Raw genomic sequence first — 24434 nt, 5'->3', positions numbered from 1 at the left:
TTTATTTTTGCAGTAAATAAAAGATTTGACATATTAATAAATTCACAGAAATGTAGAAAAATGAATTATAATTCATATTCCCTCTGTACGTGCACGGGAATTGAAATAATGACATCTTCATTATTTTATTTGTATTTTTTCAGCTTTTTCATTTTTTTTTTCATTTTATTTATTTTAAAATTGATTTTTCCCTCAAATTTGGCACCCCATTTAACTTGGCACCCCAGGCAACCACCGAGGTCACCTATATGGATGGGCCACCCCTGATTATACCATAAAATGCAATATTTATAACTAATGAATAGGACCTAATTCTCTTAATTTAATCAGTTTACTCCTGGTTTACACTAGTCTCAAAACGGAGAAGTAAACCCAATATTCTTAGGTTAAATTTTAACTTTAATTATACTAATTCTTTTCTTACATTATTTGCTGTATTTGCCCACAAGATGACTAGAGATCTTTGTATTCTGATAAGATTGATAACTATTGTTATAATTCTACAAAAATTAAAAATGCCTTTTTTATTTTTCCCTCAATATTTTCTTAATGATGTATTTTTTCTAGAATAATTCATAAAATGATTTTATAATAAATGATTTGTAATACTTTACACTACCATAGCTTCTTTCAAAGGGCTTTAAAGATCTTCAAAGATCTGCACTAATTTTGGGTGTTTTGAGGTCTGGGTGCCCAAATGAGAGATCTCTCAGAGGTGCTGAGTGCCTGTAGCACGTTGGGTGTACAAAAAATGGAGGCAACCAAAATTAGCAGACACTTTTGAAAAGTTCAGCCTAATTAATTTTCCCTCTCAGCATCTCTCTAATGTAGGATTGTGCTTTCTGCTTTATAGATGGGGGAAATGAGAAGGTTCAGTGGGTCTGTTCACGGTCACACAGCAGGTCAGTGGTGGAGCCAGGAGTAGAAACCAAAGCTCCTGAATTTGCCACTGTGCTCGGACCACTGCACAATGCTGCCTTCTTTTATAATGCCAGTCTTAAAATTATAAATCGTTCAGTATAATGCACTTAATTGGCTGCATTATACATGTCGTGCACATTAAACATGTACTTAATGTGTACATGTTTATACCATTCTACTGAAAAGACTGTAGTATTTTGATAACATCACCAACATAAGATATAATTATTTAAAGGAAATGGTTATTGTCATAGCTTCTGTAAGGACTGACAAAATCTCTTTCGAGGGACTATGACAGATGCAAAAAACCAAACCCAATATTCAACAAATATTCAGAATAATTTAGATATAACAAATATAACGTGATAGCAAATATTTCTATGCTAAAAAAAAGTGTGGCTACTTTGTGGGGAGAATTTTCCTTCCCTCCATAATATCTCTATTTATTTATTTATTTTATTATGAAATCTCCCCAAATGGCAGGTTAGTACAATATTATGTGTGGCTAGAGCAGTAAATGGTTGTATAATTTTATGGAACTGATACTTTAAAAATCACAAAGGTATAAGATAATGTCACAGATCTTTCCCCATGTTTGATTTAAAAAAGTAAAATATCTGCATGTATGGGGTTGGGTTCCATGTACATTATAAAAGGTCAAACAAGAGGTGGATAACATGATTGATTGATTCAATTCAGAGTACACTAAGGGACCATGATCTCTGTATGTATTGAAAGCCTGTTTTTTTAGTTTGTGTATATTCCAAAGAGAAAGGTTAAATGTGTCTGACATTATGGTTACAAGTTATTTCCAAAATGTACTTTACCTACTAATGCCATATTCCTGTCCCTTGATTGTATAAATAAATGGAGCAATATGATCAAAAGTTCACAGTTCCAAAGTTTCATTCTCCATTAATTGTTGTGGGTCTTTATAGAACTTTGGATTTATAGAAATATTCATTTTTTTTAAAGAGGCATGTTTTAGTATACAAATTATGAGTCTGTTATCCTATAGATAACCTAATAATGAGCATTGCAGAGAAGCATTAATAGACCCTAAATATTTCAGTTAATTCCCAGGCACTTTCGCCTATAGAACTGTTCATCTAAAAAGTGTGAATGCCACCTTAGCAATCTGCTGAGAAACCTGGCTTTCCATCAGTCTCTTTGCAAGGGCAGAAGTTATTGCAGCTAATCAAGTTGGGTAAGCAGTGAGGCCAAATGGTTTCCCAGGTGACCTTGGTCCTTTAATACACTGCAAGGAGCTGATTCTCTCCATTAATAGTTTTGTTTCTGAGAGCTGAAAAGGTGACTTGTAATACAGCTCCTTTTTCCTGACTCCTCCATATTGACTTTTTGAACAGGCAGATGATGGCCTTTGATTCAGTATGACCTTCTTAGTTTTAGTGAAAAGAACGAGGAGTACTTGTGGCACCTTAGAGACTAACAAATTTATTTGGGCATAAGCTTTCGTGGGCTAAAACCCACTTCATCAGATGCATGTACTGGAAAATACAGTAGGAAGATACATATATATACAGAGAACATGAAAAAATGGGGGTTGCCATACCAACTCTAATGAGAGTAATCAATTAAGATGGGCTATTAGCAGCAGGAAAAAAAACTTTACAAGGGATAATCAGGATGGCCCATTTCAAACAATTGACAAGAAGGTGTGAGTAACAGTAGGGGAAAAATTAGCATGGGGAAATAGCTTTTAGTTTGTGTAATGACCTATCCACTCCCAGTCTTTATTCAAGTCTAATTTAATGGTGGCCAGTTTGCAGATTAATTCCAATTCAGCAGTTTCTCCATTGAAGTCTGTTTTTGAAGTTTTTTTGTTGAAGAATTGCAACTTTTAGGTCTGTAATTGAGTGTCCAGGGAGGTTGAAGTGTTCTCCAACTGGTTTTGAATGTTATAATTCTTGACGTCTGATTTGTGTCCATTTATTCTTTTGTGTAGATACTGTCTGGTTTGGCCAATGTACATGGCAGAGGGGCATTGCTGGCACATGATGGCATATATCACATTGGTAGATGTGTAGGTGAACGAGCCCCTGATGTTGTGGCCGATGTGATTAGGTCCTATGATGGTGTCCCTTAAATAGATATGTGGACAGAGTTGGCCATGGGCTTTGTTGCATGGGTTCGTGTTTTTGGTGTGTGGTGTGTGGTTGCTGGTGAGTATTTGCTTCAGGTTGGGGGGCTGTCTGTAAGAGAGGACTGGCCTGTCTCCCAAGATCTGTGAGAGTGAGGGATCGTCCCTCAGGATAGGTTGTAGATCCTTGATGATGCACTGGAGAGGTTTTAGTTGGGGGATGAAGGTGACGGCTAGTGGCATTCTGTTACTTTCTTTGTCGGGCCTGTCCTGTAGTAGGTGACTTCTGGGTAATCTTCTGGCTCTGTCAATCTGTTTCTTCACTTCAGCAGGTGGGTATTGTAGTTTTAAGAACTCTTGATAGAGATCTTGTAGGTGTTTGTTTGTGTCTGAGGGATTGGAGCAAATGCAGTTGTATCTTAGAGCTTGGCTGTAGACAATGGGTCGTGTGATGTGGTCTGGATGAGAGCTGGAGGCATGAACAGTGTAAATGAGAAGATAGGTACATTCCATACCTAAGCTTTCCCCTGGAGAGCATCTTTGTAAACTTACATAGAAAATCAAGGGCAATTTTTATATATTTTATATTTTTTCTTTAACTTTATTATTGCTTGATTATCAGCTAAACTCTTCTGGCCTGATTCCCCTGACCTGTGAAATCAGTTGAATTACGCCAGTGTGTAAGATGTATAAGAGAAAGAAGAATCTTGCCTGTATGTTCTGTTAATAGATCCAGAGTTGCAATTAGATATTCTCGACAGTCTGCAGTCAGCACTTTAGGGTCTTTCTCTCTACACTGTCATAGGGTTCAAATACCAAAATGCCTTTCCTGGGGCTTTCATGCTAGAAATCCTCTTCCATTCTGTTGGAATATCTATATCAGCTACCATGCACCATTTTGCACAGAGCTACATTGCAAAGCATTTTTAGCAGTTAGATAAATTCTGTGGTAAAGTTTTATGGAGTTTGGGCCAGGAGGGACCATTTGATCATCAAGTCTGGCCTCCTGTCTATCACTGGCCGTTACATTTTACCGGATACCCTTGTACTGAGCACGATACCTTATGTTTGATTGAAGCATAACTTGTATTGCTGAAGCATAACTTCAGGAAAGGTATTAAGTCTTAATTTGTAGACAACAAAATATCAGCTCCTTTGGTAGTTTTTTCAAGTAGTTAAGCACCTTCTTTGTTTAAAAAAAAATGTGCCTAATTTCTAATTTGAATTTGTCTGGCTACAACTTCCAGCCACTGTTTCTTATGTCAGGTTTCAGAGTAACAGCCGTGTTAGTCTGTATTTGCAAAAAGAAAAGGAGTACTTGTGGCACCTTAGAGAAAGCTTATGCTCAAATAAATTGGTTAGTCTCTAAGGTGCCACAAGTACTCCTTTTCTTTTTGTTTCTTATGTGTTTCTCTGCTAGAATAAAGAGCCCTTTCATACCTCGTGTTTTCTCCCTGTGGAAGTATTTATTAGGGCTGTCTAGAGATTAAAACATTTAATCGTGATTAATTACGTTGTTAAACAATAATAGAATACCATTTATTTAAATATTTTTGATGTTTTCTACATTTTCAAATATATTGATTTCAATTACAACACAGAATACGAAGTGTACAATGTTCACTTTATCTTTATTTTTTATTACAAATATTTGCACTGTAAAAAAACAAAAGCAATAGTATTTTTCAGTTCACCTAATACTAGTACTGTAGTGCAATCCCTTTATCATGAAAGTTGAACGTAGAAATTTAGAATTATGTACAAAAAATAACTACATTCAAAATAAAATTATGTAAAACTTTACAGCCTACAAGTCCACTCAGTCCTACTTCAGCCAATCGCTCAGACAAACAAGTTTGTTTACATTTACAGGAGATAATGCTGTCAGCTTCTTGTTTAGAATGTCATCTGAAAGTGCCAGATGCACTAAAGATTCATATGTCCTTTGTGCTTCAACCACCATTCCAGAGAACATGCGTCCATGCTGATGATGGGTTCAGCTCAATAACAATCCAAAGCAGAATGGATCTATGCATGTTCATTTTCATCATCTGAGTCAGATGCCACCAACAAAAGGTTGATTTTTTTTGGTGGTTCGGGTTCTGTAGTTTCTGCATCTGAGTGTTGCTCTTTTAAGATTTCTGAAAGCATGCTCCACTCTTCGTTCCTTTCAGATTTTGGATGGCACTTCAGATTCTTAAACCTTGGGTCAAGTGCTGTAGTGTTCTTAAAATGAACATGTGCTGAGTCATTATCCAAGACTGCTATAACATGAAATATATGGCAGAATGCAGATAAAACAGAACAGGAGACATACAATTCTCCCCCAAGGAGTTCAGTCACAAATTTAATTAAAGCATTGTTTTTTTTAATGAGCATCATCAGCATGGAAGCCTGTCCTCTGGAAAGGTGGCCGAAGCATGAAGGGGCATACGAATGTTTAGTATATCTGGCACGTAAATACCTTGCAACTCCAGCTACAAAAGTGCCATGTGAATGCCTGTTCTCAATTTCAGGTGATATTGTAAATCAGAAGCTGGCAGCAGTCTCTCCCGTAAATGTAACCAAACTTGTTTGTCTTAGTGATTGGCTGAACAAGAAGTAAGACTGAGTGGACTTGTAGGCTCTAAAGTTTTACAGTTTTATTTTTGAGTGCAGTTATGTAACAAAAAAATCTATATTTGTAAGTTACTCTTTCATGATAAAGAGATTGCACTACAGTACTTTTGTCTGAGGTGAATTGAAAAATACTGTTTCTTTTATCATTTTTACAGTGTAAATATTTTTAATCACAAATAATAATATAAAGTGATCACTGTACACTTTGTATCCTGTGTTGTAATAGAAATCAATATATTTTAAAATGTAGAAAAACATCCAAAATATTTAATAAATTTCAATTGGTATTCTATTGTTTACAGTGCAATTAATTGCTATAAATGTTTTTAATCATGATACATTTTTTGAGTTAATTGCTTGAATTACCTGCCATTAATCGACAGCCCTAGTATTTATGCACGGTAGTTAAGTCATCTCTTAGTCTTCTTTTTGATAAGCTAACCATTTTGAGCTCTTGATGGCTCACATTGTAGGGCATCTTCTTCAGCTCTTGAATAATTTTTGAATGAATTCTTTTCTGCACCCGCTCCAATTTTTCAATATTCTTTTAAAAATGGGGACAACAGAACTGTGTGCAGAATTCCAGTACTGGTCTCACCAATGCCATATACAGAGGTAAAATTCCTTCCTCTCTCCTCTGTTTATACATCCAAGAATCACATTAGTTCTTTTTGCCACGATAGTACACTGGTAGCTCACGTTCAGTTGCCAGTCCACTATGACCCCAAGATTCTGTCAGAATTCTTTCAGTGCTCCAGGACACAGTGCCCCATTTTGTAGGTCTGACTTGCATTTCTTGCTTCTACGTGTCTAACTCTGTATTTGGCTGTATTAAAACACATTTTGATACCAATGGTATGTAGCCACTATCAGAAAGCAAAATTTGTATGAATTTCCTGGAATTAAGAACAGCTCGATCTGCATTAATTTCATTTAAACAAAGACTGAGATGAACTGTCATAGTTCAGGACAATATTATAGCAATGTCCATTAGGAAGAGAAATGGGAAGAATTAGATCTGCTGGCCTGCACAAAGAAATGATGACTCTTGTGGAATGGGAAAAAGAAAATATGCATCAGCAATTCATGCAAAGAGGTCACTAATGTGGCTCAGGTGGCAAACAAGAAACCAGGAAAATTGGAGTTTGACAAATAACATTCAAATAAACAAAATAAACTATTTGGAAGGCCAAGACTATCCTGTTTTCATCAGGCTCCAACAACTGTTCTTTTGCAGGCACAGAAGCAAGGGAGTCACATCAGAGGACCCGTTGTCAAAGAGATGGCAAAAATACTTTATTGTATCTGTTCCCTCTGGTCCCATTAATCCACAGAAACTCTGGAAGGATGGACTCACTTATTGATCAAACAGGTCTTGGTATTTAAACCTTTTAGTTAGCTATACTCATCTGGCTTCGTCTGTCTAACAGTCAAGGCTTTTTTTTAAGTGTCTAATGTTACACAGAGATCCATACAGTTTATACCTGACACAATGATTACTGGGCAAAGTCACTATGCACGGCTTCTCAAAGTGTCATTGGTAGATTCTAGAAAAGTCCACCCAGGAATTATTTTGAGCAACATGTGATAAATGTTCGTCACATCACTTAATGCACTACTGGCAGGTGTTCAGATCCTATAATGATGTGCACAGTATAAGAATTTATATATCGAATAGAATTGAAAATACTGCTATCATAAGAAAAGTCTCAGCTAACCAGGTATGCGTGTATGGCTAGGGTTCAAACTCTGGTATAATTAGATCAGCCCTAAGGCTCCAATTCAGCAAATTGTTTAAGCGCTTACTTAAGTCCATCCTACTCAGCAAAGTACATAAGCACGTGCTTAACTTTAATCACATTCTGACGTATTGTTGAAGTTAGTGGAAATTAAGCACGTGGCTAAGAGCTTTGCTGAATTCTGATGGACTGCTGAATCAGGTCCTAACTTAGCTAATGGAAGTAGGATGTTAAAATTCCTACATGATGGTCTAAAAGGATATGACAGACTAATGCCACAATGGCATTGCAAGTCAGTATGCTCAGCAAATGCCTGTGTTTTCAGCATTGACAAATCTGGTTTCTTAAGTTAGCCATGGTGAATGATTAATCCACAGAAAATTCACAAGTGCTTGCTGGTTAGTTTGAATTGTGTGTTGAAAAATGCCCATAAAATACCCATTTGAACTACTTCTTAAGGTAGCATCACCACCTCCTTTATTATCATTAAAATATTCCTCTGTGGCAATAACTTTATCCAGAAGAAATTTCAAGACTAGGCGCATTATCTATTGAAAAGCAATTTAGTAGTTTCCATTCAGGCAAGGTAGTTTTAAGAAAAAAACCGAAGTTTACTCCGAAGGCAATTGCAATCTTCCATAGATCTCAGGATATTATATTACCTTCATTCTTTTCGAATCCACAGCATAAGAAAGAGAAAGACTGACATAAATTGGATGTTCGAAGAGCTCTGAAGATAGACATCAGAAGGACTCAAGAGTAAGGAAAGATCTCAGAATTATTTGTTCTTTTCCATCTTAAAGTAAAAGAGAACAAAGCATCAAAGGCATCAGTAGTGAGGTTCAGAGGTTCAAAGTCAGTACTGTATATCATATTGTATAAAGAAAATGGTTTGGCAACACCAAAAAATCTAAAGTCACATTCTGTGGGAGCAGTACTGACATTGTGGTTAGAAAGATCCTTTGCTCTGTAGAAAATAAATATGGAAAGTTTACTATACTAGGCGCTACACGTTTTATCTGTTGGAAACATTTGGCAGGTGAGTTCTGCAGTCCATGGTGGCTCAGTCGTGGATGGTGGACAAAATTAATGACTTTGACTTGTGCATTCTAGAGCTGGATTCTGCATTCCTTTTAGGCTTCAATAGGAGTTCTGTCTGTGCAAGGAGTGCAGGATCAGATAGATACATGTAATTCATCTTATCGGTTTTATTCTTATTCTTTCAATAAGATGGATGTGATCAGGATCCAGACAAGAAAATTTGTTCTTATCTGATAATCTCTTATTCATTCTCCAGTCCACACTGGAGTTTTAATGGGATTAAGATCAAATATTTAAGAATGTTTTTAACTGTAATCTTTTGGGATCTGATTCTGTTCCCAGACTACTTTTACACTGGAGTTACTCCTGGTCTGTACCAATGTAACAGAGTTCAGAATGTGATCCTTTGACTCTGTATATGGATCGGGATAGTCTTTTATTACACTGGAGTAGAAGTGGTTATTAGATATCTCTGTATATTGCTTTGGAAGATTTCATACTGGAATGCAAAAAGATAATTACAGAAAACCCAGGGGTAGACAATTTGATACCTACCACCGTTACTGATGGGGAGGAAAACCCTATTGTTAGAATTGGTGAACACAGTAAGTAGCAGAAATTATAAGTTATGGCTGCACCATTTATAAAACACTAAACCAAACCTATATTCATTATATATACAATTCATAACCCTAGTTCATTGGAACCTCACCTGAACAAATCATCTTAGCTGTTTCTGCTATATTGAAATAAAGTTCTTCAGCAAAAACAGGAATGTGTATATGCACACACACACTCCTTGAATGTCTTAGGATATATTGCAGCTATTTATAGGAAAAGATACATATAACCCCCTCCTTTGTCTGAGAGCTGAACATTTTGACATTTCTCTCAATACAAATGGAACTGCTCAGCAAGTCATCGTCGTGGGTGTGACTGGGAGATGGCAATTGAAAGATATTCTTCTGCTTCTCATTTCTCTCATTGATTATTTTATGACAAATGAACAATTGCTTTTCATCTCCTGCATGACCACTGATAATCAGGAACACTTGTTGATAGTGATTGCAATGGTAAAGTTATATTTCCAGGATTTAGAATCCCTAGTAGACTGTTTTCCAGCATTTCATTGGTGTTACGCAATTTTTATTTGTACCAGCATGAACATTCAATCAGAGATGTTAGAGGAAAAGACCTCTTAGGTAGTCTAGCCCATCCCCCTCCTGCCAGTGCACGAGTGTTCCTTACAGTACATTTCTAAGTGCTTTATCCATAAAATATGGATGGATAGAGAAATAGACATGTAGAAGTTCAGGGATTATTAAAATACCTGTTTGGATATTGTAGGAATGTATTTGACTAAAAAAAAAAATTTCTCCCTCGGTCCTTTTGTGGCTCTTTGTCCTTTTGTTTCCCACTTTCCCCAGAGTCTGCCCCTTCCTGCTTCTCTCTCACCTTGCTATGACCAATGGGAAAAGATTATTTTTTAAAAACACTGCTTTCGATCTTAGCATCGTGTTTCACTTGTGGGACACAGGCCCAATCTTTGTTATAAATTTTTCCCCTTACTGCAGAATTCATTGTTTAAGACAGCATAGTCTTTTAGTGTAGATAGGACCGAACCATGTTTTAATTGTGCTCCCCAAGGTATGAATTCCAAGGCTCGAGCATGCTTCAGGAATATTTTGGAAAATGTGACTTAGTTCCTTCTACACTGCAAGATTAAACCATTTTTTCAAATTTCAGGCAATAGGTTGTGCCTGAATACATTAGATTTTCACACTGCAGACAGGGCTTTAGTCGGCCTGCCACCATTTCTTTGCTGCACTGAGCTCACTCTTTGACTAACCTAGTTTCGTTTCAGTCAATAAAGATCCTGTTTCACTCAGATGGACCAAAGTTGGTGGGAGCAGCACAGTGATAGGAGTTAATGGTGCTGGTGGTGGTGGGGAAGTGATTTGGGTGTTGGGTTTTGGGTGGGGAGGGATTGAGAGGTGGGTTGCAGGCAAGAACTGATGCTAGTGAAATGGGACATTTGGAGGTACTACTAACAGGTGGTGGGGCAGGTCAGGGATTGTTTCAGGAACCTGGGAGGGCAGCAGTGGAGTGTTTGGGTCTGAAAGAATCTTAAAACTTGGCAGTTGAAGAGTCAGAGCACTTTTTTCTACCGTTTTGCCCAGTCTAGGTTAAATGTGTGAAACAGTGGGATTTCTATCAGTTCCCTTGGGGGAAACTTTCACAATCTAAAAAATCTTCTCTTGATCTCACTCCCATGTACACCAAATCAGGATTGTCCATTCAACAATGGGTGTCTATTTGCCTTTCCCGCAAATGTGTAGGGTTGTAGTCCCTAATAACGAAGCTGCAAGAGCTAAATGCTCCTTTCCCGTGGAAAAACACATCATCAAAAATCTGTGCAACATGTGTGCAGCTTCCTGGAAGAGACAAAGGGCACAGTCTTCAAACACTAAGGATTCTTGGGAAAATCGGGCTCCCTCCTTGTAAATCCTGGGGCATCCTATGGAAAGCCCACCCTGCTGCAATTCTTCCCCGGAAACTATGCTACCAGTTCATTTTCTCTGCTTCTTAAGCCTTGTATGTTCTCCACCTACCAAGAGAGCTAAAAGGCATGGATGGGGAGATTAAATGCTGCTTTCATCATTAACTCTTGTGTGGGTTTCAGCCAGAAGAGAAGAACATGCCATGTAGTGCATAGATCAGCCCCCAAATCTCCCAACAGCCTACTGTTAACAGAGGAGAGTATCTGTAGCCTCCTGGGAAGCATGCTACTGATATTTCCTTTTCTGCTGGTTATATTACTACTCCTCTTTCCTCTCTTTTATTTATTGCCACACTGCATAACAGAGGAGAGTATTTGGCCCCAAGCAAACACCCTAGTTAAATAAATGGGGGAAGTTCACAGCTCCCTGGGTGCTATTGCGTCAGTTTGTCTGTGGACTCAACAGGATAACCATGCATCAGTTTACATTGTCCAGGCTATCTTTTCAACCAGAAGAGCTAGAAACTTTATGTTAATAAAAGCGTAGATTCTGGATAATACAATACAATCTCTCCAAAGACCCTAAATCAGCAATTACGTCTGCATTTCAACGAACATGGAGGAGCAATGTCTCAGTTGATAATGCAAACAGGATGAAAATAGTCATTTAAAACTGCATAAAATCAATACTTTGGGGAAAACAAGTCAGCTGTGTTTATACTCTCTGTGCATAGCACACATTTTGTTTCTTTGAGAAATCATAGGAAAGCACGGATTGTGTGTGAGGTAAAACAGCAGATCGTACACTGTATGAGAGAGAAATGGAGCATTTTAGGTTCCTGTTGAGGGAATATAAATTATACTGAGGTTGAGATATTTTTATGTTGTCTGGAGTCAAATCAGTATTCTCAGTCAAGAATTGCTGCACAGCCATCATTTGTAATGAGAACAGTAAGCCTAAATCCACGCCGTTGGTGTTGAAAATTTTCCTCTAAATGCTTAACCCTTCAGAGTGGTGGGATTATTTGTAAGTGTCCATATGGAGGGGTGTGTACATAAATATGCATACCCATTATTCTCATGCATTCAGGGTACAGTGCATTTGCACATGTTGTTCTAAGAAACGGGGAACAGAAGTCTCTGGGAAACAGGTAGTTGTTGCACATATACAATATGAAAACAGTAGGTTAGATTGGATTAAACTTCGTGTTTCTGCAAATGCTGTGCTGTTTATTAAGTGTTGCTCTGGGGGATTTGTAACCCCCTGTAGTATAGTGGTCATATTTGTTGATTAAATAACCGGACAAACTTGGCACACACACTACCCCAATGAAGGCATTCCTATGTGGGGAACAGGGACCATGGGGAGTTTCACAGTGCTTGTTCCTAGTCCTCTCAGGGGGACTAATTTGTTCCCAAACTGAACTGGCAGGAGACTTGTCCACTAACCACACAGACTTTGTAAGATCCATTCAGCTCTCAGGACAGAGAGAGGAAGCTGGACTGCCTCTGTGGAAGCCAAGTGTCGCAGCACTGCTCCATTGGCTATCTGGTCTCCTATGGGTAGCATGGCTCCATGAAGTCTCCAGTGTTATACACCAGGAACCTCCACCCTCCCACCCATTTGGGATTATGGGCTTGGCAGATGTGATCTAATCTGATCAGAGGTAGTAACTCTTTGATGGATTTCTGCTTGGAAATTCATGTAGTGGAGCCAACCATACTGTTTCTTTGTCTTCTTTCTTCCGCCAGCCCATTCACCTAAAGCTGCAAAGCCCATATACCAGGAAGGGACTTTCCACTTGGCTGGGGTTGAGAGAAGGATTTGGGTTGGGGAAAAGGGGCTTTTCAGTCTTATTTTACACCCTCCACTTCAGAGGTTAGCCTGCAGTCCACTCTTCACTCTTTTCTGAAGTTACAGCCAGCTAAATATGTTAGCAAGTGAGAAAAGCAGTGAAGTATGTTTGCACAGGTTTATTTAACATTGCTATTGAAAAACCTTGGATGTTAGTTCTGTTTTCACTGCAATAATTACAGATGTGATATTTTTAAAAAATTACAATTTTCCATAATTTTTTTTTAAATGTGTGAGCCTAATTCTTGATGCCCATGGTTAAACTCTGTATCTTTGTTGTGTGAATTCATCAATATGAGATTTTGAATGTATAATTTAATCTCTTTGGTTGTTATATATTTGGAGGAGATTAACTTCTTATTTGTCTAATGTTTCTCTGCATGATATTCCAGAACAAAGAGGTGGAGAAATGAATTTTGAATTTAATTTTCTATATAAAAATGTAAGAAACCTTGAAAGATGTGTTACGTTACCTGGCCCTTGATTAGTACAGTACTTGCTCCACAGTAAGGTTATTAAATATGAGTGGTGATGACAATAGCAGATTTACGGACATTAAAGCCCATATAAGCTTTCTCCAAAAGGTTACATAAAAACTAATCTAAAAATTCTAATCTTAACAGTATTAAAAATTACTATTATTGCTCCTGTATCCCATAGCCTCTGAATTTCTTTTATTTGATTAATCTCCGTCCTATGTGAGTGCCTGTGTGTATACATATATGAATTCCCTTTAACATACATTGATATATATACATGAAAATATTGATTCTACTTAGTTCCACCAAGTGGATATTGTTTTAGGGCCTTGGACATTCATTATGTGAAGAGGAAAGACAGGTACTGCTTTTGTACACTGTATTGACTTGTGTGCGCCTTGCTATTTCCATCAGTGTGACATTCTGTAAAACCCAGTAGTTGTACTCAAGTTTACCATCCAGTTCTCAGGTGAGCAGATGGAGGGTGGGGGGGAAATATTAAGCTTGCAATTTGGGTAATAATAGAAACACTGGCATTTTAAAGCTCATGCAGCTGTCACTTAAACCTCTTTATTGTCAAATTCATTTGTCTCACCCCTGCATCTATGTAGAACAGCAAAATATTCTCTGCAGGACAATGTTAAAAGCTAGATTCTGATACAGATTTACTTTGCAAAACCACATACAGTGGTAATACTGGTTGATTTCAGGTCATCATGTTTGTGTCACGAGTGATTCCCCAGGATGCTGCATCGGATCCCTCATTACCAATAGAAAGAATGCCTGCAGGAACCTCAGGCTTTTTTGTGAGCAGGACAACAAGCTTCTGTAACGTATTAAGAGTCAAATTCACCACTGGCACATTTGGTTACAGATTTTTGGAGTCAGAGTTTGGGGTGGATTTTTTACCACCCTTGCGGTTATCTGTGGAAGGATCATATATAGCCCTTTCATTTTTTCTTGGATTATAAACTCTAAACTGGTACTCCCTCAGTCCAACCCTGAATCTGGCATTCCTTCTCCCAATTCCTCACCTGGGAGCAAATTCATTTCCTCAGTTGTCTCTTCCCTCTATAAATGAAGAGCAGTTGCTCCTGCTCTGAGCTACTACTGACTGTTGGGCACACTCTAGCTACAGCATATAAAAGAGCATCCACAGAGGCTGAATGTAAGTGGGCTAGACCACTATGGAACACAGTAGGACCAGATTTTCAGAACAGCTCAGAACCCTTCAGTTTCCGTCTGGCCACTTCAGTTTAGGACCTAACTGGGAGCTGAGTGCTTTTGAAAATCTGGCCCTTAAAGTCAATCAGACTAAATTTTGCATTTTGTTTGGGGTTTTTTTGTTTGTTTGTTTGTTTGTTTTGAAAGTTTTAATTTGCACTGTCAGGTAAGAACCAACCTGGAAAAATTAAAAAGAAAATGTCTCCACAACAGATTGTTCACTTTTCTCTTCTCTAGAGAGCATGGTGTGAGTGCAATTTCTGCATTAGTAAAATGCTAAGAAAATTGGTAATGTGGATTCAGAATGAACCTCAATTCCAGTTCTGAAAAAAAAATGGAATTTGATTGTATCATCCCAGGACATCCTATTGTTATTTCTGAAGGAAAAATAGCATCCAGCCATATGAAGTAAACTATTATGTTTCTTTTCCTGATTACATTTCTCTAAACACCTTCTAACTCAATACATTTCCATTATCTCTCTGTTTTTCAGCAAGCAGCAGTTTGATAGGGCACTCAGTGTGAATCTCTTATTCAGAATCTTGTAACCAATGTGTATAGGGTTGGCCTGCCAGTATTTTACAGAGATAACTATAGTGATCAGAAAGTAATTCTGTCCTCCTTGAAAGCACAAGCAGCATCAAGGGAGATGAACTCACACCCCAGTTCCAAGCACCCTGAACTTTGCTGAAGTTCTGATTTATATCTAGACATTGTGCCTGCTCCTTTCTCTAAAACATGCTGAACCAGACACCTAGAACTGAACCTTGGGGAAGTTCAGCTCCAGTTCCAAGTGTCAGCTTTGTTGCTAAGGCCAGTCTCCAACGAAAAGGTCTTTCTGACCGGGCATAGTAGTAATTGCACTCTGATACAGGTGTCCCAGATTGAAACTCTCTGAGAGAAAATGCATAGTTAATGCAATGGCTAGAGCACATTCTTCTTCCGATGGTAGAGTCACAGTTTCTTCAAAAGTGTTTATTTTCATTGTTGTTCTCAGAGGACAATAAGTCCATTCTACTGAACAGCAAGGAAAGTTACTTTAGACCTCTGAAATGGTATACCTTTTGTCTCACAGATTTCTGCAGTGTTCTACAGCTCTATGCCGCAGAGCTATGGAATTCAACACTGTGTTCCCTAAAGCTTATAATTGGGCTGCCTCAGACATGATACATATAATCTCCGAGCCATTTGACCCCATATTGTTATATGCGGTCAGGTAGGAGCAATGCAAGTTTCAGGTGACCCTATCATGTGACTGAGATCAGAGGTCAGCAACTCCTAACTGTTCAGCTGTCAGGGTAGCCCATTCATCACCATTGTTATGTAACTGACATGCTAACAAATAGACCTGGGTATAAAATTGTTCTCAGCATTCTACCTGATGGCCTTAAACCTTAATTGGTGGCAGTAAATTTTCACATGTTAACAACTACTGTGACCAGACAAGTGCCTGGAGCGAAGGGAAGGATAAAATTAGGCCTATCATAATTTGTTAAATTGTTAATGTCATAATGGACACCCACCTGGTTAAGTGGATAAATGCTTTCTCTTTACAAAGCTTCCCCTAACCCCACTGTATCATGTCAGGCACTTTTATCCTCACACCTTTCGATTTACCATGAAAATATAGTACAAGATCATTTATTTTAATGGCAGATGTTACAGTTTTGATACTTTCTAAGGAATTTATCCCACTCCCCCATCCATGACCAAAGATGAAGGACATTGTCCACCATCAAACTAAGTCTTTACGTAAAAGCAATGCTTTTCATGTTCTTTACCAAGCAAATCAGTCTGTTTAGCAAATCAGATTTAGTTTTCTTTCTAGACATTTTTAAATAAAAATGATAAAAGATTGTATGTTGTGATTGCAAGTTACATCAGCTGATTTACTCAGATGAGATGCAAGGCCAAAGAACTGATTGCTATCAGACATTAAGAAAGTCTGGATTTTTTTTTTAAAGGCATGTAAATTTCAGTGTCCTGGCCAAATTTCAGCTTGGGTAATTGCATCTAGTTTATAATAGTCTCTCTGCAGTTTCCGCTGGATATGATATTTTTTATTGTTACCTGGGGCCATTGTCAGGGTTGCTGTTTGCTGGTAAACATTTAGGGTGAAATCATGGGCCCGTTGAAGTCCATGGAAGTTTTGCCATTGACTTCAATGGGGTCAGGATTTCAACCCTGATGCTTACCACCCCAAAAGTAGCTGCATTATACTGGCAAGAGAGGCATTTTGTGTGTGTGTGATTATTGAGATTTACTCACCTGAGTAATCTGTACTCATGTAAATAGTCTCATATTTTGCTATAGGTTTGAGCACATAAATATATATAATTCAAGAGAGAAATGCATTCTCTGATAAAATGCTAAGACAGCAGGTTCAGAATGAACTGGAATAATCTTAAAAGTCAGTGGAACTATTCATCTGTCATAATTACTCAGGAGAGGAAAGATTTGAAGGCTCAGGACCTAGGCCACAATCCTGCAAGGGGAACTGTGTATATAGATGCCTATGCTTGTGCAGAGCCCTGTTGAACTCAGTTGGACTCTGTGCTGGAGCAATGGTTAAACCATGCAGACCTCTTTGCATGGGCAGGACCCAACTTGGTAAGATCTCTGTGAATCTTCATGCTGTCTAAAGAGAACATTATTATTCAGAACAGTGTACATGTTACAAATGTTAAATCGTTTTAATCAAGGTTGACGCATGTGCATGTCTTATTGGGGGATTATTCAGCATAACAACCCATTTCTTTGTAAATCTCTAATGATTCTACTGACATACAAATATTGCATATGAATGCTAGTTTGCCCATATTTTTATCTGGGCATCTACCCAGCCTCCACTTGTGCATGTGAAAAATTTCCTAAGGATGTACATTCACTTCTGCTTTACAAATTCTAACACCTTTGCGTTAACAGTGTTAAAATTTGCATCCTGAAAACTCAATAGAATACTTGGACTTTGAGTGTTCAAATTCAATTACTTTAAAAATTCTAAAACCTGCTCATGTGAAAGTGCATCTGCAGCTGTGGATACCTGCAGACTATGGCCAAACGTACATGTCTATGCAGTTTGGCATGTGCACAAGTGAATACCATGAGCTGAAAAATCAGCCCTATAGAGACGACATCAGCTGGCTTTATTCAACTAGTATAGCACTTAAGCAGGTGACTCCCGCCCTTAGAGTCTGATGTTCAAAGGTGCTGAGCACCTGGAGCTCCTATTCAATTCAAAAACAGACCCTTGCAGTTTGGTGTCCTTTTGCTTGGAAACTGTCTTATTGACCTTTTACCTGTGCTGCTGTTTTATAAGCACATATTAGATAATATCTTTAGCCCAGTGCATCACTGACAGAGCACACTGTGGTGCCCAATATTTTCCATTTCTATGTGTGATGAAGGAGTGGCTTTAGTGTTTCTAGAGAGAGCAATAGAGATAACAACTAATAATAGGGCTTTCAATCTGTGCATCTTAAAGCATTTTTCAACATTAAGGATCCAGGTGTAGCTCTGCATTTCTCTGGAGTGTTTAAGTGAATACCTACTGCTCCAGCAATGATGGATGGGAGGTATTAGCTCCTTTATAAAGCATAATGCCTCCAGGGATCCTGGAGTCAGCACCTATAAAAAGATGTAGTACGTGTCCCCCTCAATTATCCCCTTTTGGCACTTATAGGTACGTGGTGGGGTGAAGGCCTTCACCATGCCCCCCATTTTGCCTCACCAACCCCTATCTGGTCCCCACCACTGTTTTCACTCCTGAGCAAAGCCAACCAAATTAAGGCTACCTCCTGTGGGCTGGGAGGCAGGGAATGGACTCCTTGTGCCCTCTCCCCATTCTAGTTATCCTGTGCAGGGTGAACCACTCCAAGTGCCTATCTTCTGTAGGGTAGATAAACATGTTACTAGAAGCCAGGAGTCATATCTCACAATTCCTTACTCTGATTACTAGACAACACTCCACAGTTGCATTAATCAGATACTTCCACACCACCCACATTTTTCTGCCTGTGTAGCATGTGGCCCTAGTCCTCATACTTGAACAGAAAAGTATTTGTCTGAAATAAGAATATGTAAGAATATTGATACTTATTCCTTATTAGTTGCAAAACTTAGGGGAAAGAAAGAATACTGTTTTTAAAATCAATGGCTAGAACATTACTGTAAAATCTATTGATTAAAAACACAAAGTATAATGTTAGTCATTTAGTCTGTGGAATGATGCAATACTGAAATAAATTTATCCTTTGACTTTTGCATTAACCTTTTATTGACTGCTTGCATACCCATAATTAACACACACTTTAGCTAAAGTGGTTAATTTTAGCATCATGATCAGTGTCCTCTAATGTAGCTGACACCCTGATCATCAAAATGTAAGTATAACCCTAGAGATGATAACCAGGGAAATATCTGATTTAGTGAATTTATATTTGCCCATAGTGAGATTAGCCACCATCTCGGTGACACAAACAACTCTTATAAAAATTGTATATTATTGTTTAATTGAATTGTTATGAAAGGAAAATTAGTTGGTAATATTAATAAGCAAAAGAGATTTCCTATTGTATACCCATAGCCAGGATCAAAACCAGCTGAATATGGTGGGAAAGAGGTAATGAGAATGTAGATCAGTGCACAGTGAATTGTAATCAACTGCTACTTCCAAATGGAGATTGTAATTGAAACTGGGATGGTTTTGGTTGTATTGGTGAGGGGCTCGGAAGGTGAGGCTTTGGAAAGGTGGACACCATCCACGCATTTATAGGTACTAGTCATTTATATTTTAAAATGTCCCTCTTCCTGTTTGGTGGGTTTATGTTACCAAGGACTGGAGGGCCACTTTGGCACTAAGCTGATGTGCTGGAAATATACTGCAGCTGTTGGTCAGTCAGCCTCCTGTGAGCAGGATACAAAAGAATCCAAAATTCAGTAGCTCTGCCTGGTCTAGGTAAAAGAGGGCTTTTCCTGCACCGGCATGTACCTATATAGTTGTCCCCCCACCTACCTCCAGTCACCTGTGGGGGAGGGGCAGGATAGATCGGAATCCCCAGGCTGACCTGGTCGGCTGCTGCAGTCAAAAGCACCTCCTTGGCTCTCGAGCCCTTAAAGGGGCCCACACCCTTTTTGAACAAGCCAGACAACAGCCCCCGGTCGCTTAACGTGTGGTGAGGTCATTCAGTGGGGATCGCCTAGTTCAGCATCTCACTCATCCTATCTAAGAACCCATGACGTTCCGAGCCTGCTACATGCAATACATATTGTTCCAACTTACTCTCTTGTGGGGGGTTGACCTTTTTTGGTTACTCAAATTTCAACCACCAAAATATAATCCTCATCCTAAGCTTTTTACTCCCCACCAAGATTGGGTGTTCCTAGGGTTTCCGAAACAGCACCTCCTCTGTTGTAGATCCTAACTTCTTCTGCCTCTGGGAGGAGACATGTTTCTATCCTGGGAGGAGTTAATGTGGCTTCACAGTAATTCCGCTATATGTTTGTATGTGAGGTTCAATGCCTGTGGATACAGTGCCTCAGCTGAAGATACCTGTGCCCCTATGCAGGTTGCTCAGGTCTGTCACTCTGTTACAGTATCAAAGACCAAACCCGGGACAATATCCTTTACAATTGTGGGGAAATTTATTAAAGTTAGGACCAAAAATATTACTACCAAAAGGATACTGACTCCTTTTCACATCAAAAAAGGGGGTACATAATTAGATGGCCTAATTCAGTTTTGTGGATGCTACTTCATGTGATAACAGCGTCACCCAAGTTGTTCATGGTACGGTGACAGCATCGGCTTTAGCAGTGATTTCAAAGGACTTAATCGTGCCACCATTTTACTTGTGTAATTCCTATATAAGTCAGTGAGGCCTGTACCAAGGCCAAAAACCGCGGCTGAAAATAGGTGATATACATAATGTATATGTTTACCATTCACAACTTCTCTCACTAGAAAAGTGACATTAAAATAGGTGGACAGAACAAACTGAAGAAGTGATCAGAGTGCAGTCATCTCTGACTTGCAGAGGAGCTCCAGACTGGGTAGATATGGTGTGGAGGGCATGGAAATGATGGGATGCTGGCACTGGCCATTTCTCTCCCCTTCTCAGGCACACTTCTGGCCTCAGACTTGTGAATCAGGAAGACTCTTGTGGATGGTCACTGACATCAATCCCTCATGTAGAATACAGTGTGGCTCAAGGTTCCCAAGTGCGTGACTCATGTAATGAGACGTGTTCAGCAAACCATGTCACGTGGTGCGGTGATCTCTCAGACTGTCTCTGCTAGGGGAGCAATGGAGCAGCTTGTGCTGCCACTCCTAGGCTGCCCAATTAACAGCAACGTTGGAACTATTGGTATATTTAAAGTGACACTGATGCCCAAAATTCAAATGTGAGGAAAAAGTTGGTAGGAAATAAATTACATAGGGAGGCGCTGAAGGTTAGGAATATACACTACAACTGGCATTGAAAGGTGATGCATGTTCCCTCCCAAAGAATTTAAAGTGATTGTTTATAATAAATTGACTTTTGCTAAAGCACATAATATGCCTGGCAATCTTTACTAACAGCGCCTCTTGATGTGTCAACTGTAATAATCTCTACATGGTTTAATTTATCCACTTTTAGATTGAAATGCTAACACTGGAATATCTTATACTACCCAGCAAATTGAGCATGCTATTTTGTGCCGAGACCAAAAATAAAGCAAGATTTTAAAAGCCTTACAGAGTTATGCTGTAATTAGTTTCAGCTTCTCTTGCATATTAATTTTCTCCTGTTCCTTTATATAATTTGGAAAATGTCTTCAAAACATGATGGCACAATCAGTTAAGTACCTCTCAGAACTCATACACTAAACTGCATTTTCTCTAACAACTGTTATAAAGCAGCCTGCAAAACAAATCCTCTGTTATTCTGTACAGTGCAGCTTATCAATGCAAACAGTTTAATATTTATGCTAAGAGGATTGTCACAAGGAGCTTCTGTTCCTTTAATTCTTGTTTTAAATAAATAATGAGAACATTTAAACACATTACTCTTCTCGGGGCCCTGAGGTCGGCTAATCTTATTATTTATGAAGTGATGTGCTACATAATAGTACTTAGTGCATGTTAACAGATGCTATTATCAGGGGCTGATGTGGAGAGCTGAAGATATATTGGAATGTTATGTGTTAATACTGTCCTTGTAGTATAATGTACGATGGATTGAGTGCACAGGATGCTGGTGCCACAATTAACCACACACCAACGTGGGTGTAAAGTTGAAGTATGTTTTCTCATGGGTATTACACTGCCATTAATAATTCCCAAGAGAAGAAGACATCTTTCATTTGGGAGCATTCTCTTCCAGAAGGCCTCGAGAGGGGGCCAGGAAGTTATTTGTGTTGATCTTGTTCATTTTACAGAGCTGAAAGACACCTGAGTAGTATAAAGCCACTTGAAAAATAAATTTCATTTTATATTTTTTAAATAATGAAAGACTTCTATTTATATTTTGCATACAAAATATAGTTTTGCCTATTTCTTACTGGGGATAAAACAGTTAATTTCTATCTATGTGATCTGATTTTTCTTGTAATGAAATGAATTCATCTACTGTACATATGAAGTAATTGTAATAGTATTTGGCACTTTTCATCATCATAGTGCTTTACAGACATTAGCTAATTAATCAGCAAATGGTAAATAAAAAAAGTCACTGAATTGTTACAAATTTTCTAATGCAGTGCAAATAAGTGGCAGCCTGTGTTACAAACTAATCTTAAGAGATGTGACTGTTGTTACTCATAAAACTTTCCTGTGCTGGGCTGCAATTTAGTTGCATATTATAATTAGACTTCACTAGTATTGATGAATAATCCATTTAATAAAAAACACTGTAATTTAAAAGTTTTCTCTGGGGACTAACATACACTAACATCTTAATTTAATTTTATTGAAGTTTTGCCTACCTATTCATCAGTGGAAATTGTTATTAGCTGCCATTTGCATATATCTTTATACACTTTTTCCTTTTTACATTGCCTTTTTCAGAGCAAAGGAAGTTTATACACTTGTAAATCTCTAGAATCTACAAAGCCAGTCCTGCTTCTGTAATATTATTTAATCTATCCCCCGACCTTAATGCAATAAATTCAGTTTAATCTTTCTCAATAGTTTAGTAATACACTGAAAACCCACAACCATTTAAATCTGATAATAGTTTAATCATGTACTTTAAATAACAGCTGAGATAATGAAAAAATAATTCACCATAAAAAGGTATGCAAACTGAATTTTCTTTCTGATTGGCTTTCTAAGAAATCCGTCTAGATAACACAACGCTTACAACAGAAAACATGGCTGCTTCTCTATAAGTGAACAACCCATTTTGTCCACAGATTTGTTATCTCTCTCACTCTTTGTTTGTTTATCTTAATGGACAAATATACCTTCCTTAGAGTTTGGTTTCTTGACATTCCTTCTCTTAAAAGTAATTCTTTGTTCATCTTTTCTTTTCAGATGCCAGTGCCAACTTGCAATGAGTTTGCCAGAAGAGCAAAAGCCAAAGTGCCATCCCCTCTGGAAAGATGATGATCCCAGTATGCCTCTGCCATATGATCTTGAAGAAGTAATTGCTAACCTGCAAACTCTGCTTGAGTAGATGGAGCACTAGAAGATGTGCTCTAGTTTAAAATTACTAGTGCTCCACTTTTCATCCTTTTGAAAGAAATGTAGTCATAATGGAATAAATCTCTTAAATTCTCTTATCCTTAAATCATATGAGTTATTTTATGTTTTCTCTGAATGCAGATATATGCTTTTTTACCCTTTTTATGCCCTTTGTAACTGGATTATGGTTCTTGGCTACTGTTTTAGTGATTGCCACAAAAAAAAAGAGGACTAAGCATAAAAATACAGTATGAGATCTTAAAAGTAAGGTTGTTTGTGATCTGTTTTGAAATAATAATCCAGAAAAGCCAGCAATTCCATGCTGGACCATACAGGACTATCCTGAATAAAAGAGTGCTAATTTTCTTTAATTTAAGTTGTATTCTAAATTAAACTGGTTTATTTCCTGAAGTCATATAACCAAACTAAAACAAAATTATATAGACATCCACTACATCAGTACCACGATTAAAAAGTGTAACATTCATTGCTTGACATTGCTACTAAAATGGGGATTATTCTATTTAAAATCATATTGAGGCCAAAGGTGCGCTTTGCCAGGATAGCTATACCAGTATACTGTACTGGGAAAGCACTCCTACTTAGACACAGCTCATAGCAGTTGTGTCCTTGCCAGTATAGCTTATTCCAAGTCAAAATAATTATACTAACAGAAGTGCAGTTTTGCAGTATAACTGCATCTACATTAGGAACTTTTGCCAGCACAGGTATGTCAGTCAGGGATCACACCTCTTCACATTCCTGGCCAGTACAGCTATGCTGGCAAAAGTTTGCAGTGTAGACCTGGCCTGAGTATATGGTATATGGTATCACTACATTTCTGGGGCTGTTGCTCTGGCCATCAGCCACCCTTAAAAAAAAAGGTAAGACACCTTTAAAGAAGTAGCTATTGTACTTAAATTAGATTTGATTGGCTTAGGATCTTGATCCCGGGACACACCATTTAACTGATATCCCCTGTGTCAGTTTTCTTAGGACTTGAAAAGAATGCTATTTCATGAGCACAGCTTTTTTTCTGCTCTAGTTAAGGCTTGACTGTACCATTGGGCAACCTGCCTACATTTGGATTAGTGCCACACTAAATGCTGTTTACTCTGGAAATCACTTAAAGATGAACTAGTTGAAGTTGTGGGGATTCTGTTTCAGAAAAGGTGGTTTCTCATGCAGACAGATATTCCTTTGGAAAGGAGTTAACAAAATACATTAACACAAGTTTTATTTTGGGGGTGGGGGAGGTGAGTTGTTTGTTTTTGCTTTTGCTACTTTGAT

The 24434-nt window shown here is 38.2% G+C and overlaps 1 protein-coding gene across 6 annotated transcripts in view; it reads left to right on the top strand.

The window, feature by feature from the left end:
• Positions 1 to 23497, top strand: part of FTO (FTO alpha-ketoglutarate dependent dioxygenase) — a 327030-nt gene extending 303533 nt beyond the window's left edge. For 2 of the 6 annotated variants that reach the window (XM_073307611.2, XM_073307615.2), the window contains exon 8: positions 22995 to 23496. In XM_073307611.2, the coding sequence (XP_073163712.1) occupies positions 22995 to 23136 (142 nt within the window). In that variant the 3' untranslated portion in view covers positions 23137 to 23496. Of the gene's footprint in view, positions 1 to 22994 lie in introns of all 6 variants that reach the window. The other 4 variants (XM_073307608.2, XM_073307609.2, XM_073307614.2 and 1 more) reach the window with 3 other exon arrangements.
• Positions 23498 to 24434: the final 937 nt, after the last annotated feature.

Source organism: Lepidochelys kempii, chromosome 12, assembly GCF_965140285.1.
Source record: "Lepidochelys kempii isolate rLepKem1 chromosome 12, rLepKem1.hap1, whole genome shotgun sequence".
Taxonomy (NCBI): Eukaryota; Metazoa; Chordata; order Testudines; family Cheloniidae; genus Lepidochelys; species Lepidochelys kempii.
The sequence above is the reverse complement of the archived record's forward strand: the minus strand, read 5'-3'. Positions and strand labels throughout refer to the sequence as shown.